Source organism: Centruroides sculpturatus, unplaced genomic scaffold, assembly GCF_000671375.1.
Source record: "Centruroides sculpturatus isolate CEXI.00-Female unplaced genomic scaffold, Cexi_2.0 scaffold97, whole genome shotgun sequence".
NCBI lineage: Eukaryota > Metazoa > Arthropoda > Arachnida > Scorpiones > Buthidae > Centruroides > Centruroides sculpturatus.
The window spans coordinates 1,070,917-1,089,900 of NW_019384412.1; the positions used below are offsets into that span (position 1 = coordinate 1,070,917).

The 18,984-nt window shown below is 28.7% G+C and overlaps 1 protein-coding gene across 1 annotated transcript in view; it reads left to right on the forward strand.

Annotated features, from left to right (window-relative positions):
* Positions 1-13,757, forward strand: part of LOC111619041 (alpha-(1,3)-fucosyltransferase fut-6-like) — a 21,514-nt gene extending 7,757 nt beyond the window's left edge. The window contains exon 2 of the mRNA XM_023360680.1: positions 12,738-13,757. Within this exon, the coding sequence (XP_023216448.1) occupies positions 12,738-13,757 (1,020 nt within the window). The remainder of the gene's footprint in view (positions 1-12,737) is intronic.
* Positions 13,758-18,984: the final 5,227 nt, after the last annotated feature.

Here is an 18,984-nt window from a genome sequence, read left to right on the forward strand (position 1 = left end):
TTTGAGGGTAGAGACGAATTTTATTTATTTTATTTTATTTTTGAAAATTAAAAAGTAAATTTTAAAAATTTACTTTTTAATTAGAAAATAAAAAAATAAAAATTATAATCCTAAATAAAATTTTTTAAATATTCATTTTGTTATTTTGTAAAATTTGGTATTAATAATTAATAATTACAATTTATTATTATATTTTTTTAGGGCTTAGTATTATACTGGAACCTTCTCTTTTCTTTCTTATTTTCTCTTATCTTTCTCATATTCTCTTCCTCTTCCTCCTTTCCCCCTCTTCTCTTTCCTTCCCTCTCTCTCTACCTCTCTTCTTTTCCTTCCCCTCTCGTATCCTCTCCCCTTTTTCTTCTCCCCTCTTCCTTTCCCTTTTTCCTTCCCCTCAATCTTTTTCTTCCCTTTTTCTTCCCCTCTCTCTTCCTCTCCCCTTTTCTTCTCCCGTCTCTTCTTTCCTTTCCTTTTCCTCTCTTCCTTTCCCTTTTTCCTTCCCCTCTCTCTTTTTCTCCCTCTCTCTCTTCATCTCCCCCTTCCCCTGTCTTCTTCTCCCATCTTTTCCCCTCCCTCTCCCTCTCTCTCTCTTCCTCTTCTATTTTCCTTCCTTTCTCCTCTCTCTTCCTTTTTTTTTTCTTTCTTTCCCACCTCTCTCTATCTTTTCTTTTTCTTTTCCCTCTTCCCCTAGAACCTTTATTAGACTTATTATTAAGGGGTAGAGCCTAGTTAAAGGTCTAAGCTGTATACAAGAAGACAAGGAGCGAACGAGAGAGGATGAGAAAGAGAATAGAAAACAAGAGAATAAATCCCACTACGATACTGACAACCGAATACTTGAAGCGTGGTAGAAAGTATGAAAAATAATATGCAAAATTTGTTGACAATTGCTTACACAGTTGTTGTAATTGCAGAAAGTAACAGTTTCAACACAAAACTTTAGTGGGACAGTATAGTGAAAGGATACAAATCCTAAGCAGTATTTACAAACATCACAGAAGATAGAAAACAATAAAGTCATCAACCTGTGACAGAATAAAATATAATAAAATAATTTCTTAAAAATAACTTATAATAGATGTTACCATACATTTTCATACAAGAGATGTTACATTACCATCCTTGTAATTTATATAAGTGAACTATATAATGTCAAAGATATAAAATCCCCCTTCATTAACATTACAATTTTTTATTTAAATTTCATAAAATATTTAAATAAAAATAAATAAAATCGAATTAAAAATCGCATATTATTATCTCATAAACCAATTAAAGTAAATAATTAATAGAAATTAATTTGAAATGTTTAAATAATTCTCGAATATATTTTTTTTAAATAAAAATTTATCTTTGTTTATATACTTTTACTAAAATTAAACCTTTAATTTACAATCAATATGTCAAGGTTATTTAATAATTTATTTTAAAGATAACTTAAAGAAGAAGAAGAAAAAAAATACATTTTTCTAATATCTTTTCATGAGTAATGTTGTCATTTCAAGATTTTCGCAAGTTATGTGAAAGTATATAACTTATTTTTGGATATTTATTTATATTTAAATAAAGATTTAATCAAAAAAGAAATTTTATTTAAAAATATTCTCATGTATAATAAGAATTTTCCTATTTTTAAAAAGTAATTTATGATTTACATGCTTGAATCTAAAATTACGACTCTACCTTGAGTGATTCTAAGCTATAAATCCTGTAAAATATACCTAAATTTATATAATTTTCATTATTTTTCGTGTTTAAATTGACACGCTCCTCACATTTGCACACTTAAAAAGGTCATCTCGAATTTAATTTTATTCCATATACCATAAAAGCTAACGCATTAACATCATTCAGATAAGCTTGTATTAACTCATACTATGAATAGTTAGTTACATTATAAATTTCAATAATAAAATAAATACAATATAGATAAGTTATTTACCTAATTGTATAGTTTACTGCTTAATTATGATATAATATTCTCGAGCATTTCATAATTTTCTACGGAAAAATAACTATTTTCATATTCTCTACACTGACTTGCGTGATGTTTTAACGGAGTTATTTTAATGCGTGAATCGCACGTTCGGCTATCTGACCAAAGAAAACTTCAAAAAAACTTAATCATTATCATTATCGAAGAGGATTTTTGAATGAAAATTAGTGCTTGTTGCTTCTCTAGAAGTTTTCTAAGTCTCTAGAAATCTTCTAAAACTCTCCTTTCTTTTTCTATGACTTTATCTAGAATTTAGATGCTATCAGGATTAAATTAAATTAATGTAATAATATAGAAAACATATTATATTTTCTTATTTATCGCGATTCATATTTATCATAGAAACCATGTGTAATACCCCAGTCACATTGTAAATTGGTGGGTGCTCGTGTTCCTACCCATTTTCTTTATCTGACCACGTCACCCCTGGTTCTTCTTTCTAGATTTAATTCCTCTTTTCTTCCTTTCCCAGTAGTGTAATCCCTCTCTTATACATCACAAAAGTATATTAGAAGCGCATATTATAAAACATATTATATCATTTAGGAGAGCGGGAAGGCTATGGATATGAAACTCCTCGACTAATCCACATTTCTAGAAAAGAGTGGCATGTAACAGCTTTCTAACCGGAAGACCCCAATGGGCGGGGCCCCATTGCGTTGGTAGATAATGGCGTTATCAAGAATGGTCTTATGAAGATGTTGGACTATAACCCAACTTTTCTGTAAAAACATCCTAATTAAATTGACTACATAACTTCGAATATTGTCCTTATTTCCATAAGAACTGATTATATTTTATATTTTTAACATAATTTATAATTGTTTATAAATTTCGACAACATCACGTTTCATCTGGTAAGCAAGAATCACGAATTTGGAATGTTTTCAAAAATTTTAACTCTTGATTTATATTATTATTCGTCGAATATGGCAGAATATTTATTAAGGAATATTAATTTATATTATATGGGTCATTCTAGGTGTTATTCAGGTAAAGCTTATTTTTAATTATTATTATTATTCTAAAGTATGTAGAATTATTTAGATAGAGTAAACACAAGAACCAATTATAAAAATTTGTNGGTAATATATAAAGAATTATATAGAAAATTCAGTTTTTAGTAGTTAAGAAGTGGATAGATTAATGGAAGATATTACTTTAATCGCTTATAAATCTGTTGAATATTTGACTTTTTTGGTCATTTTTTTTCAAGGAAAACCGCTTAGAAATGTCTTTAACCCTCAAGAATTTGGGTACTGCTCAATACTTTACTCGCCTACAATAGCATTGAAACACGCTATATCTTTCTTTTCTTGGCACGTTTCATTTCCTGCATCATAAGACTATAAAATATACAAGGAGTAATTACATAGAAGGACATCTACTTTCTATATATCTTTTTTAAATTTATAGGTAAATCTATAAAGTCCTGTGAAAATTTACACAATTTATCGTAAAATTAACGATGTTTTATATATTTTACTTTAAAAACGAACGGACAGATTAACAGACGAGATCCGAAATTTCAAAATTGTAGCTCGGTTTATATATTCTTTAAGTTCGAGTTATAACTTTTTCGTGTTAGATAATTATAATTAATTTATAATATTATTTAAAATTAAGTATTTTTAAAGCGAATTTATTTGACGTATTAATTACGTTCGATGTTCTTTGAAAGTAAGCGCAATTAATGCCTTAAGCAATGGCCTACAAAGGGTAAGGTTATAACGGGAAAGTATTCGTATATACAAGTATTAATTAAGGTCTCCACCTTTAATTGCTGTTTAGTTTTCTTTACTGTCAGACACACACACACACACAAACACACCTTTTTGCATTACTTTCATCGTTGACTGATGAGTAATCGTACGTTAAAAAATTCAAATTAATTAAAAATTCAAGTGTTTTTGCCCTATTTAGGTATGAAAAAAACCCGGAAATCTTCGTACTGTTGGACAGGTGCGAACACACGACTGTTATAAGTGTTGGTCGTGAGTTCGCACCTGTTGGGTTATTAATAAAATTAAAAAACGATATAACATTGGGTTATAAAATTCGATACTGCAAGGAAGATGAGAATTGGATTATGGAATAACGACAACCAATTGGGAAAGCTAACTAGTGGGTCCTTCTAGGAGGAATTTCTAAAACTGGCTCCTATTTAGGTTATAGATACGTGAATAAAATCTACTCAATTAGCCCTCTAGTCAGGCGCGACTAATAGAATTCAGTGTTTTTATCCATTGGGAATATCAGAGAAGAAGAAGATGATTCAAGAAAATGAGACTGGATAGCATTCTAAATGGATATTCTATTATATAGAGATGTATAGAGAAGAGCAGTGAAATTTTCTATGTAATATATAGAATTTTATCATCATTAAAAGGCATAATTTATCATAGGAGAGCTAGCAGAACCATTTATCCTACCCTCAAAAAATCTTCTCAAGTCATTCCTTTACCCTAAACCCTAATATTTTTGTAAAATGTTTACTATTTAAAGAATAAAATACAATTTGTAATTCCCATTTTGTTTATTAATACAATGAGAATATCAAAAAGATAAATGGCCCACGACTCTTTTTGGCTTCTGAAGGACCTTGTTAATACAGTAAAACCAGAGTAACCCTGAATCGCATGGTACCTAATATTTTTTCCGGTTTGGTAGGTTTCCGTTTTGAACAGGTTCTTTTTTTAACGTAGAAAATAGAGAGGTTTTATTTTTATGCAGTTTCCGTTTTAGACAGGTTTTACTATATTTATGCTACACGGTATATTTATGTATGTGTCTATTTTCTGTATAGGCCCATAGAAAAAATATGTGGTTTGAAAATTAAATAAGTATATTTAAAATGTTTTTCAATGAATTCTTTATAATTTAAGATCAGGAAATACTGAAGAACTAGAGGAAAAATATATAAAAATACATAAAAAATGTAAACAAAATAATATAATAGAAAAATTAAGTAAAAAAGAAAAAGAAGGTGGAAAAATGTTCGAATAAAAGCGAATATTCGAATGTGTTGCGTCATACAGTTTCTAGTTAATTAATAATATAAAAATCAATTCCCTTGAACACAAGGCGCTGTGTTGTAAACAAGTTCAATGCTAAACGTGAGTCAAATTCTCATTCAATATGGTGGAGTGGAGACAGGAAAACGGAATCTTTTTGTTCTTTACTTCCTTGTTTATATAATTAAAACGATTGCAAAATTCTTTTAACAAATTACAAATGAATTCTGTTAATGTTTTATAACGTATAGAAACGTTTCCTCTTAGTTCATAAACAAATTGTTGGCAGAGTTTGTATGACTTTTCTTCCTTTTTATCTTTCTTTTTTATTCTTAAATAAAATTTGTTTCAAATTTCTTTATGGATTTTTAAATGCGATAGGAACCTGTCTAAATCGGAATGATACCGTGCCGAATAGTTTTTTCCGTTTTAGACAGGTTCTTTTTTTCTTTTTAACGTATAAAATTCGCTCCGTTCCGAGCAATGTCTTCCGTTTAGGCATGTTTCCTTTATCCACATGTTTTCTTTTACTGTATAATAAATTAATTTATTTATGAATTTTTAATGAATTTTTAGAATGAATATAACAATATTCTACAGTTAAACCTGTCAAAAACGGAATCTAAATAAAAGAGAAACCTGTCTGAACGGAGAATATTCCACAGAACTGAGCGATTTTCTGTGTTAGAAAAGAGAAACTGTTCAAAGAAGACACCTGCTAAATCGGAAAAAATATAGTAAAACCTGTCTAAACTGAAAAAAAAAATACAGTAAAACCTGTCCAAAAAGGAACCTAAATAAAAGGGAAACCTGATTAAGTTTTTTACTGTGTTAGAAAGGAACCCATTCCAAGTGGAAACCTGCCAAACCGGAAAAGATATTCGGTACTGCACGATTCCGGTTTACACAGGTTTTACTTCATATAATATTTAAGAAGTTAGTAATTAAAAATAAGGGTAATTTTGTATAAATTTCGAATAAAAAACAAGTTCAAGGATCCGATAACTTATTGTCGATAGTAAAATTGGTGATAACTGAAATTCGTTTCACGTCCTTCACTTTTCATTAGAGTGTTGACCCTTTCTCTTTTGACGATTTAAAGATGTCAGAGAACAAAAATCTCTTTTTATCTTTAATTGAAAGCAATAATAAAGTGCAACCTGTCGATTTGTACAAATATATTTCGTTAGCTGTGACCCTAATGAGGTCAGATGTGATGATTATTTTGTAATTCATATCGAATCTATTTCCCCTCCCCTCCTCAATTACTCCATAAATTTGTGTAATTTTTCATTAAAATTATCGATTTTCGGTTAATGAACGGCTTTTTTATAAACATAAATGGTATTTTTTTGGCTCTTATCCATGTTAAAAATAAGTCTTCAAGCAATTTTTATCAATGGCTTCGGTCATCGTTTCTAACGATTTCGTAAAAATACTAACGAAGGATACTATGAATAATACATTTCGAATAGTAAATTACACCCTTTTTAAAATGCTGAATCGTTAAAAATGTCCCATTTATATGTTAAAATGGTTATTGAAAGAGAATTACAGGAGGATAATGTGGAGCAAAGCCTTGAGGGTGGTCAGCTTGGAGCATCCTTAAACATGATTTTCCTACGTTTTTTCTGGTGTTTTCTGTGTTATTCAACAGAAAAAAACATCGAAAATATTAAAATTAATTTCTAAAAATAATAATAATAATAATTAGTACAGTAAAACCTGTGTAAACCGGAATGGCTCGGTATCGAATATTCTTCTTCCCGGTTTAGAAGGGTTCCTTTTTTTTGGACGGGTTCTTTTTTAACATATAAAATCGTTCATTTTCGTGTTTAGGCAGGTTTCTGTTTTATTCAGTTTCCGTTTTAGGCAGGTTTTACTATATTATAGGGCCTAAATGTATAAATCTACGAGTGATTACGATAAATTAACATAAAATTATTTAAAAAGTTTATAAACAAATTCGTAATAAATAAAAATAATCGTAGTACTTTTATAAAGAAGAGGCCCAGGGGTACTGGCCTCTTACCTTAGTAAATAAATACATTTTCATAAATTAAATAAGTACAAAAAAAAAATTGAATGTGGGTTGTGTGGCAAACACAGTTATACACGTGTATAACCTACATTTAGGGCCTTCCAGAACTTTATAGAGGTAGGAACTCCTAAGGGCCCCTTAAGTTTTATCCAGGTTTAGGGGAAAATCCCTATCTTTCCCCTCTCGATGGCCCTCTTATAGAATATCATAAGAGTTTTACTCGTCATACACAGCTTCTAGTGGTACAGGGATGAATGTAATGTTAATTCGGGCCCCCTTAATGTAGTTTCTAGTCACGCTACTGCTTTTATATTCTAAATTTATTATTTTATTATATGTTTTCTCGGATATTCTAAAGTAAATTATTAATTATATTTCTTTACTGCGGTGCTTAAGTATGGAGACGAGTATCTACTATTAAGTCTATGGAGAAGCCCTATCAGAAGCGGTTCTATATATTTATGAGGCTCTTAAAAAGCATTTATTCACTTAATTATGTTTCTTATATTAAGAAGATGTCTCTATAGACTCCGTAGAGACTTAAGAGTAGATGCTCATCTTTACTCTTTTACATACTCCTTAAGGGTACAGATGTTCATATATCTTGAAGTCTTTAAGAAGGCCCTATCACATAGGAAGCTAGCAGGCTAATTGATCCGAGCCTCACATTTATAGGGCCTTAAAACATGCTACAAGTTATAAGTTGGACTAGACTCGTACTTAACTATAGATGCTCATCTCTATTTTCATTTAAAGATAAAGCTAAATATTTACCTTTAAGTGTATAAGGAAGCCCTATGAAGCTCCTAATATACTCAAGGCCTTTCATAGAAGAACGAAAGGCCTCTTGTAGACTTAGCCTTACCATAAACCAGTTGGTATAAGCCTCTAAAGATACCTGAAAGGCCCTATAACAAATATATTACAGGAAAATTATTTAAAAAATTAAATTTAATACAGGAAAAAACAATAAAATCTATCAAAATTAACTATAAATTTACATAATTTCCAAATTTTTAATCTAATTCTATATATTTAACTATATATAAAAGTATCTTATCCTTCAGATTGAATTAAAAATGAAAGAAGCAATTAAAATGTAAATTTTATAGTTATTAAAATGTTTTTAAAATAAACTAGACAAGCATAAAACTGTAGACATTTTTCTAGAAAGTAATCTTTAATGGTTTATGACACAGAAGGTCAACTGTTAATGAGAAAGGCTACACACCCAAGCCTTTATTATTGCATGTTAGGATGTGTAATAACGTCATAAAATTAAATGCAAAACATTTAAAAATTCTTTAAAATAATAAAAAAGACAACGTAATTTGTTATAAAATATAAAAAAGGAACCACAAAATTGATAGATCTTTAGCTATTAGCATAGAAATTTCGAGTTTAAGTAATGAAAAAGGGAGAAGAATTTATGAATATAATTATTTTTTTATGGCTTACTAAAGCTAATTTTATTCAATTTAGATAATTTAAAGCGTATTTTATTAAATTATTTTTTTAAGTAAATACATTTATTATTCACTTAAAAATTGCCCAATTCCTCATACATTCTTCCAAGGTTCCAATATAATTTAATAGAAAAAATACATACATAAATGGCATTAAAATGTCTTAAAACATGCATAAAATAATAAATTTTATATTGAAAAATATAAAAAAATTAATAAATCAGCTTTAAACATGGAAATTTTCAGTTTAAATCAGAAAAAAAAAATGGCGAGAATTTTCACTTTTTTTCAGTTGATTCGTGTTTAATTTTATTCGATTTTAAATAATTAATTATAATTTTATACATTTATAAATTTTTTTAAGTAAAAATATACGTTATTTACTTTATTAATTAGAAAGTCAAATACAATTTTATTACACGTGTACATCAACAATCTACTTGAGAAATTAATATTTGGCAATTATTTAATAAATTTTCAGGTCAATCACACCACTTTATAACATAAATTAATATCAAAGTTTTCGTTTTTAATATCTAAACAAAAATAATAATTTATCAATTATCATCATTTAAGAATGATTGCTTAATTATACATTAAAAATAATATATATTAAGCTTTTATCTTTCAACCTTTACACACGAGATAAAAACAAAATCTAATTTTCGCTTCGAATTTTCATATTTAAAAATCATTCAAAATTTAAAAATAGAAGGCATCCAAAAGGCCCTATTTATAATTATATAAATAGCAACATTTTAAGGCCCTACGCTTTTAAAATTTACTATTATTTTAACGAGAGAAGAGCCTTTTTTATAAGCTATAGTTTAAGGCCTCAATCCGATCTTGAGAGGGTTTTTTTTTTAAGAAATTTTAATTAAATAGACCTACAAAATTGATAAATTTATACATAAACTAAATATGTATTAGGGCCTCACTCTTTTAAATTTATTAGTAGAAGAGAAGAGCCTCTTATAAGTGAAGGGCCTCAACGAGTATAAAGTCTACCTTTTAGCATTCTGTATGAGGAATTTTAACTAAAATATCATTTTGTAAACTAAAGTACTAAATTGATACATAAACTAAACATATATTAGGGCCTTCCGCTTTTAAATTTACTTATTATTTGATAGAGGAGAAAAAACCTATTATAAATAGAGAGAAAGGGCCTCAATAAGCATCTAAATTATCATTTTGCAAATAGACCCACAACATTGCCAAATTTATATGTAAACTAAACATATATTAGGGCCTCACGCTTTTAAATTTACTTATTATTTGATAGAGAAGAAGAACTTCTTATAGATAGAGAGGAAGGGCTTTAACACATCTAAACTATGTTTCAATGTGTAGTAGAAGAGGCCCCAAATAAAATAGAAATTGAATTTATTTATAAAACATAAAAATTTCAGGAAATTATATGAATTTTTCAATACACATCACGTACATATTCTTGACAAAGTACATTGAACCTGGTTAAGATATTACGACCTTCGTCTTTTAACTAATGTTTGCAACCTTCAACGAGACAACTTTTTTTGAAAATGGCGTGTTTGTAAGAAGGAATTGGAAATTTGCCATCGATTCTAACGTAAAAGCTAGTTGTCCTTGAATTTCTACTATCCTAATTTGTATATTTAATTTGATTGTTAACCTTGAACAAGCGTTTATATTACCGGAAAGTATATCTTTTCTATACAAACATTCGCCGTTCTCCTCAATAATTTCCAGAGTTTAATCACTCCTATTACCTCCCGCAATGTGTTATTTTATGTATTTAACACTTGACGTCACTTCACGTGTGATGTAGTGGCGTTGGCAACACTGCTAAAGCCGCCATTTTTATTTTTCTTCCTTCCTTCCTTCCTTCCTCTCCTCTTTTCAAAATGGCGCCCCAATCTCGAAGCCCTATCAGAAGCGGTTCTATATATTTATGAGGCTCTTAAAAAGCATTTATTCACTTAATTATGTTTCTTATATTAAGAAGATGTCTCTATAGACTCCGTAGAGACTTAAGAGTAGATGCTCATCTTTACTCTTTTACATACTCCTTAAGGGTACAGATGTTCATATATCTTGAAGTCTTTAAGAAGGCCCTATCACATAGGAAGCTAGCAGGCTAATTGATCCGAGCCTCACATTTATAGGGCCTTAAAACATGCTACAAGTTATAAGTTGGACTAGACTCGTACTTAACTATAGATGCTCATCTCTATTTTCATTTAAAGATAAAGCTAAATATTTACCTTTAAGTGTATAAGGAAGCCCTATGAAGCTCCTAATATACTCAAGGCCTTTCATAGAAGAACGAAAGGCCTCTTGTAGACTTAGCCTTACCATAAACCAGTTGGTATAAGCCTCTAAAGATACCTGAAAGGCCCTATAACAAATATATTACAGGAAAATTATTTAAAAAATTAAATTTAATACAGGAAAAAACAATAAAATCTATCAAAATTAACTATAAATTTACATAATTTCCAAATTTTTAATCTAATTCTATATATTTAACTATATATAAAAGTATCTTATCCTTCAGATTGAATTAAAAATGAAAGAAGCAATTAAAATGTAAATTTTATAGTTATTAAAATGTTTTTAAAATAAACTAGACAAGCATAAAACTGTAGACATTTTTCTAGAAAGTAATCTTTAATGGTTTATGACACAGAAGGTCAACTGTTAATGAGAAAGGCTACACACCCAAGCCTTTATTATTGCATGTTAGGATGTGTAATAACGTCATAAAATTAAATGCAAAACATTTAAAAATTCTTTAAAATAATAAAAAAGACAACGTAATTTGTTATAAAATATAAAAAAGGAACCACAAAATTGATAGATCTTTAGCTATTAGCATAGAAATTTCGAGTTTAAGTAATGAAAAAGGGAGAAGAATTTATGAATATAATTATTTTTTTATGGCTTACTAAAGCTAATTTTATTCAATTTAGATAATTTAAAGCGTATTTTATTAAATTATTTTTTTAAGTAAATACATTTATTATTCACTTAAAAATTGCCCAATTCCTCATACATTCTTCCAAGGTTCCAATATAATTTAATAGAAAAAATACATACATAAATGGCATTAAAATGTCTTAAAACATGCATAAAATAATAAATTTTATATTGAAAAATATAAAAAAATTAATAAATCAGCTTTAAACATGGAAATTTTCAGTTTAAATCAGAAAAAAAAAATGGCGAGAATTTTCACTTTTTTTCAGTTGATTCGTGTTTAATTTTATTCGATTTTAAATAATTAATTATAATTTTATACATTTATAAATTTTTTTAAGTAAAAATATACGTTATTTACTTTATTAATTAGAAAGTCAAATACAATTTTATTACACGTGTACATCAACAATCTACTTGAGAAATTAATATTTGGCAATTATTTAATAAATTTTCAGGTCAATCACACCACTTTATAACATAAATTAATATCAAAGTTTTCGTTTTTAATATCTAAACAAAAATAATAATTTATCAATTATCATCATTTAAGAATGATTGCTTAATTATACATTAAAAATAATATATATTAAGCTTTTATCTTTCAACCTTTACACACGAGATAAAAACAAAATCTAATTTTCGCTTCGAATTTTCATATTTAAAAATCATTCAAAATTTAAAAATAGAAGGCATCCAAAAGGCCCTATTTATAATTATATAAATAGCAACATTTTAAGGCCCTACGCTTTTAAAATTTACTATTATTTTAACGAGAGAAGAGCCTTTTTTATAAGCTATAGTTTAAGGCCTCAATCCGATCTTGAGAGGGTTTTTTTTTTAAGAAATTTTAATTAAATAGACCTACAAAATTGATAAATTTATACATAAACTAAATATGTATTAGGGCCTCACTCTTTTAAATTTATTAGTAGAAGAGAAGAGCCTCTTATAAGTGAAGGGCCTCAACGAGTATAAAGTCTACCTTTTAGCATTCTGTATGAGGAATTTTAACTAAAATATCATTTTGTAAACTAAAGTACTAAATTGATACATAAACTAAACATATATTAGGGCCTTCCGCTTTTAAATTTACTTATTATTTGATAGAGGAGAAAAAACCTATTATAAATAGAGAGAAAGGGCCTCAATAAGCATCTAAATTATCATTTTGCAAATAGACCCACAACATTGCCAAATTTATATGTAAACTAAACATATATTAGGGCCTCACGCTTTTAAATTTACTTATTATTTGATAGAGAAGAAGAACTTCTTNACCGAAGTTAATATATTTAGCAACGAAATATTATGGTAAAGATTGGTCTAAAAGTTACTATTACTTCGATAAACTGAGTAATCCCTTCGTTGATAACGGTTGTATAGTAAATAATTGCCGTGTTACTAGGAATAAAAACAATTTAAACGTATCAGATGCTGTGTTATTTCATGCTAGGGATATCGAAATGGAAGCGATATCAATCAATCGTCGATCAGATCAAATTTGGATCTTCTATACGCTAGAACCACCCTGGTTAGAACTCGTCGACTTAAAAAAATTGAATAACGTATTCAATTGGACCATGACCTATAGACAAGATTCGGATGTGGTAGTTAAGTACGGAATTAAAAAGAGAACGGACAGACACACGCCAGTATTAACGATTTGGGAAGGGAGAAAGAATGCAGCATTGTGGTACGTCAGCAATTGTTGCACGCAAAGTGGAAGAGAGGAATACGTTCAATTGTTAAGAGAATTTTTTCCCATAGACATCATAGGAGGATGTGGTAAAGAAGCGTGTCGACCCGCAAATTCAGCTCGCTGTTACAAGAAAATGAAGAAATATAAATTCTATCTTTCGTTTGAAAATGCAATCTGTAAGCATTACGTAACGGAAAAATTTTATCAAATTTTAAGATATGATATAATACCAATTGTTATGGGAGATGGAGAATATTACTCAACAATTGCTCCACCGGATTCTTATATAAACGCTATGAATTATCCAAATCCAGTAGATTTGGCTTCATATTTATGGAAAATATCTGAAAATAAAAGCTTGTATCATTCGTTTTTTAGTTGGAAGAACCATTACGAAATCGTTTTACATCCTTGGATGTGTTCTCTATGCGAAAAATTGCAAAGTAAAGGAAACGTTTCCATTGTTAAACACTTGAAGCATTGGTGGGAGGATGAAGCCAGATGTAAAAAATGGACTCTTTCCGGTTTTCTTCCTGTGAATTCTGTAATGTTTCCTTGTTATCACACACACAATTTATAAAAAACTATATATATATAGTTTTTGAATGAAATATAGTAATTGTAAATTGTAAAATAGTTCATTTGTAAACACAGGAAAGAGTAATTTCTACATAGGAAATATGCTCTAGTATCTACTTTATAGACGATTTTTCTCGTAAATTATAATAATATTTTTATTTAAATTTTAAAATAAACATATAAAATTAATTATTTTTTAACGTATGCAATATTATTTTGTATATAAAGTATATTAATGACTGGTATAATATGTAAAGTAAGATGAGTATTCTTACATCACACGCTTGGATTGAACTGTAAACAATGTCTTTTTATAGTAAAAAAAAAAAGTAATTTTAGATTGCAAAATTTTATTGTTTTCCACTTTATCAATCATAATAATATACTTATCAAGCTCAAGAACTAGTTTTTGATCACTTGTTACTATAAAAAAACGAGGGAAAAAATTAAACATTTTATGTTGAAATGTGTTCTTTTCTAATCTAAATTTTACTTTAATCATTAAAAATTAAGTTATTAATGCACAATTATAAGAAATATTCATTTATTTTAAGCTGTAAAAAGTGTATCTAGAAAATGCCAAGGGCAATTCATTCATTAAGGTCCTCCTCCTATTATGGCTTATATAAAGTCTTAATAAATAAGTGCTTACAAGATGTTAATTTTATTTTAAGATAGATTTACGGTTGAAAACATACAAAATTGTCACTTCTTTGCGTATAGTTTATTTTAAAAACGGTAAAATTTTAGTCATAAAACAAGTTAAATGATAAGAATGGAGTCAAGAACCCATGTATTTATGGGTCTTCCAAAAAAGAATTCTACTATTTTAAATTATTGTAATTATATTAATTATTATCTGAAATCGTTGTAAATTACATAAAAATATTGGAAATCTGTTCAAGTTTTAATTTGCCCATTGCAATTTCTCAATGAGTGAGCTGGTGTCACACGAAACACATTCAACCGATACTCAAATTCTTTTTACGCTTGCTACAACATATCCATTGCCACTCCTCAAACAGCAGCCGCAATTTTACAGCCCTTACAGCTTCTACAGATGATTCATGTTGCACAATGACGAGCGATTCCGACTTTGCAAACTGAAAAACTCAAAACGCCTTCTGTACTAAGAAGTCGATCACTTTGCGTAAAGATTAGAAGTCACCTCCATGTTTCTTTCTATTGTTTGCTCAAAGTTTAATTCTTCTTCGTGCCATGAACATTTACTTTGACCATTCTCTGATATTAATCGCTCGTTTTTAAGTTTTTCGTCTATTATAAGTCTGAGTTGAGAAATATTCTTTTTCACAATGCTCCAAGAAAATTTATAAAGCTGGACTTTGAGGATTCTTCACCACATTCATGGATGTTCATTCTATTAAAAGACTAAAGCAGATAATTGACACAAGATAAATTTTCACGTGTTTTACGGTCATCTTAAAAAAATATTGTAGTTATTCTTCCTTTCTGTCACCTTTAAAAATTGTAAAAATTAACTAATCCTTCCTCCAGTTCCATAGCAATGATCCACATTAATACTCACATGAATTCGATTGGAGCAACATATGGGCGATCTTTCTTGGCATATTGTCCATATATCACAGAAGCAATCTGCCGGGATCCAAATACGGGTCACTTTCTAAGAGAAAGTGACTTGTATTTGGATGTTAAACATGTGAAGAAAATCTGGAAAACTCCACGTGGCCAGCACGTTGGTCTCACGCTGAAAGCGGCGTAAACATGGATTCGCGCTTGACCAACGTAATCGGGGCCCCAGAGAGAATGGGAGAACTGTTGGTGCAAAGACCATTTCGGATATCCTTCTTATACAAATAACATAATGATACTGAACTAAAAAAAATAACCTAGTATAATAGTTAGCCCATGCCAAAGTTATTTCATTATATGGAAAAATATTTGGACAATTTTTAAAATTTCTTCTTCTGATGGGCCCTTTAAAGCTTATGGGAATGTTAGTGGGGCGCCGCCCCATTACATCTCCCTCTCGTAGGGCCTGCACGTGATAAATGATACGGTGTACAGTGGCATTATTTGTTTATAGAATACAATAGGAAATAAATCGACCTTTCATGCATAGGTTAAGATTTTATATAGAGAATAATGAGATACGCTAGAACATTTTACTTACGAATTTCTTTTTATAAATATTATTATAAATTAATTCATTATTTTATAATTTTCTTGTTATTAAGAAAGTTTCAATTACATTATTAACTTTTAGAAATAAAAACTGAAATATATATTTAAGTCTTTCAACAGCTTCTATACCAGAATTTATTGAAACACTTCATTTATGTTGAAATATTTTAATTATTTAATGTATTTTTTTTTGTTTTTAATTAAACATAACGTTTATTAATTCAAAATGAGATTAATCAAATATTTTTTTTTTCAAATTTTTAAGTTACATATTTGTAATATTCTTATTTTTAATAAGTAATTTATAATGTAAAACAATTTGTTCTATAGAGAACAGTCGATTTCAGGAAGAGGAAGATGCAGAAAGAGGCAGGGATCATCTGCCTCTTCCTGCATCTTCCTCTTCCTGAATGCCCTTAACCTTAATATTTTACATCTATAAAAAGTATTTTTTGCATAAATCTATTTTTTCCTGAAAATAATACAGCTAGTCATCTATGAAAAATATAATGGCACATCTACTAATAATATATAATCAAATAAATAAATTATAAAAGAATATGACGACAATATTATATCTGATTCTAAACTTGACCCTTATCAGTTTCTATCTTATCATATATTTATAATGTACATAATTTACATTAAAATCATTTTCATACGGTATATTATATAATATGAAGTCAATAGATTTGATAATCTTCATTCAAACCGGATGGTCGAGCGGCTAAGATTTATTGCTCTGGGAGATCCGGGATCGAATCCGCACGGATTAAAAACCCTAGGAATTTTCGGTGGGTGGTCTGTCCGGATACGTTCGGCCCCATCCCTTATCATCCGCCTCTTCAGTGTAGGCCTGACCAAATCCACAATGGTCTTGCAAAAAAGGCTTTAGTGCCCACGTAGTGGAAAGAGTTACAAAATCCTTCATCAGCTCAGTGGTTCTTAAAGTCTTTGATTACAACCAAAGGACTAAGGACTACTGAGCTTATGGTCTTATGTCATCTCTTCCTGTCATTTAGTTCTTTTTCCAATTGTCTCTCCATCTTCCGAAACATCCTTGGATATCCTGTCTGATGGTACCCTATGCTTGAATCTTGAGTACCATTGGCTATCAGAATATTTTCTATTTTAAATATTTTTTTCACTTGTTACAGCAATGAGACTAAAAATTCTATTATGTTTTCGAATTGTTTGAGGGTATGCTTATGTAGTGGTAGCCTACTCCGTTTCTATGATATATGCAATATATATATATATACCAGTAATGTTGTAACACATATAAAATTAATTTCTAATATTTTATTATAATTTTTAAGAAAAAGATCAGTTAATTCTAATCAAATTTAACGTCTAATTTCAGAATTTCGCTAGGAGAAAAATATGTCTTTACAATACTTTGTTAAGCAGACAATAAATATTTATAAGTATATTACTACATATGATGTAGTAATACATTTCTTATCTAAACTTTCTACATATTTTTCTAGAACACCCCACTAATATTTTATGAGATTTAGGTCAAGAGAGTTAATTCCCAGTCTACTCATTTGAATATTATCATTATTATTCACGATATTTTTCGCCACAAATGTGCTCTATGTGTTCCATGTTGTTTTTATTAGAACAAATCCATTAACTATCATGCAGGACTTCCCATAAGTAAGAAAAATAATTTATCGGATATTGGAAAAAATATCTAAGAGATGGTAAATGATTGGTAACCAGCTATGAATGAGCCATGGTTTTTCTGAACCGTAAAGGATCGCTTACAAATAATGTGAACCTTCAGAATGTAGAAAGAGAATTCAGTTCTTTGGCATTTATACAATATCCTTAATGTTTTGTTTAAATATTTCCTTGTTTTCCCACGATGGAGACATACATAAGAGACGTAACATTGCTGATAATTCAAGCTTTATTCCATAAAACTTGAGTCATCCATGCAAAACATATCTTTAACTCTGGATGTAAAAGATGGTTATTATTCCTTCAAATAGTTTGTTACACTTCATTCAAATTGTTCCTAAGAAAGATTCAGATATTTTCTTCAATAGTTCGAATTGATCACTTGCTTCTTTCCTCCACAATTTATCCACAATGGAGTGGGGAGACAGAGAGGGGTTGTGTGTCATATCTTCAGAGGAGTAGGACTTTATAAAGATTTTATTCGTTAGTAACATTTATACTTTTTTATAAACTCACATCTACTGTCAAAATTAAGCCTTTTGCTATTTTACAGTAATTAAAAATATAGAATATATTTTTTTAAAATCTGTTAATAGATGGCGCCACACATTTTATTTATTTTGCTTAATAATATAAAAGTTATTTTTTAAATAAAAACTCATAACAACCGGGAAAGTTACGCAACTCGTTGCTGGATTTTTTGTAAATGCAAAGCGTATAAAATTCTTAATTACTAATAAACTAATTTTAATTAATTAGTCTTTAGATCCGTCTAAACCAAAAATCATATTCAAAATTTATTTTACAGTTAAGAGTGTCTCCATCTGTCGATTAATTTAGTAATTAAACGTTCTATGCATATTTAATTTTATAAAGATTCGAAAAAATTATATGCAGCAATCGAATATGCAAATCTCTCGCAATTAATAACATTGGAATATTACCCACACTTATTAATGAAAAAATTTTTACTGAATCTAGTTTCAGACTGTTATATTACAAATTTAGTCATTAAATTCATCGACAGATGGCAACAGATTCGACAATGTAATTTATAACCTTAAATTAGTTAAATATCTACTCTTGCGATAGAATCAAACTTGTGTAAATGTTTATAATTTAATATTATAATTTCTACAGACGACTAAAGCTGTAAATACATATGAAACAAATATTTACAAGGTGGATACACTCAGATATGTCTTAATAAAATTTTCCGATAGATGGCATTAAAACCTAGACGTGTATCAGTTTAAAGTGCTGTCGTTTCTATTTAAAATAAGTCAAAATATAGAATTTAAACGGATAATAATGGTGTATTAAATTTACATTGCACTTTTTGTAATTTAAATTGTTTTAAGAAAGAAAAAGAAATA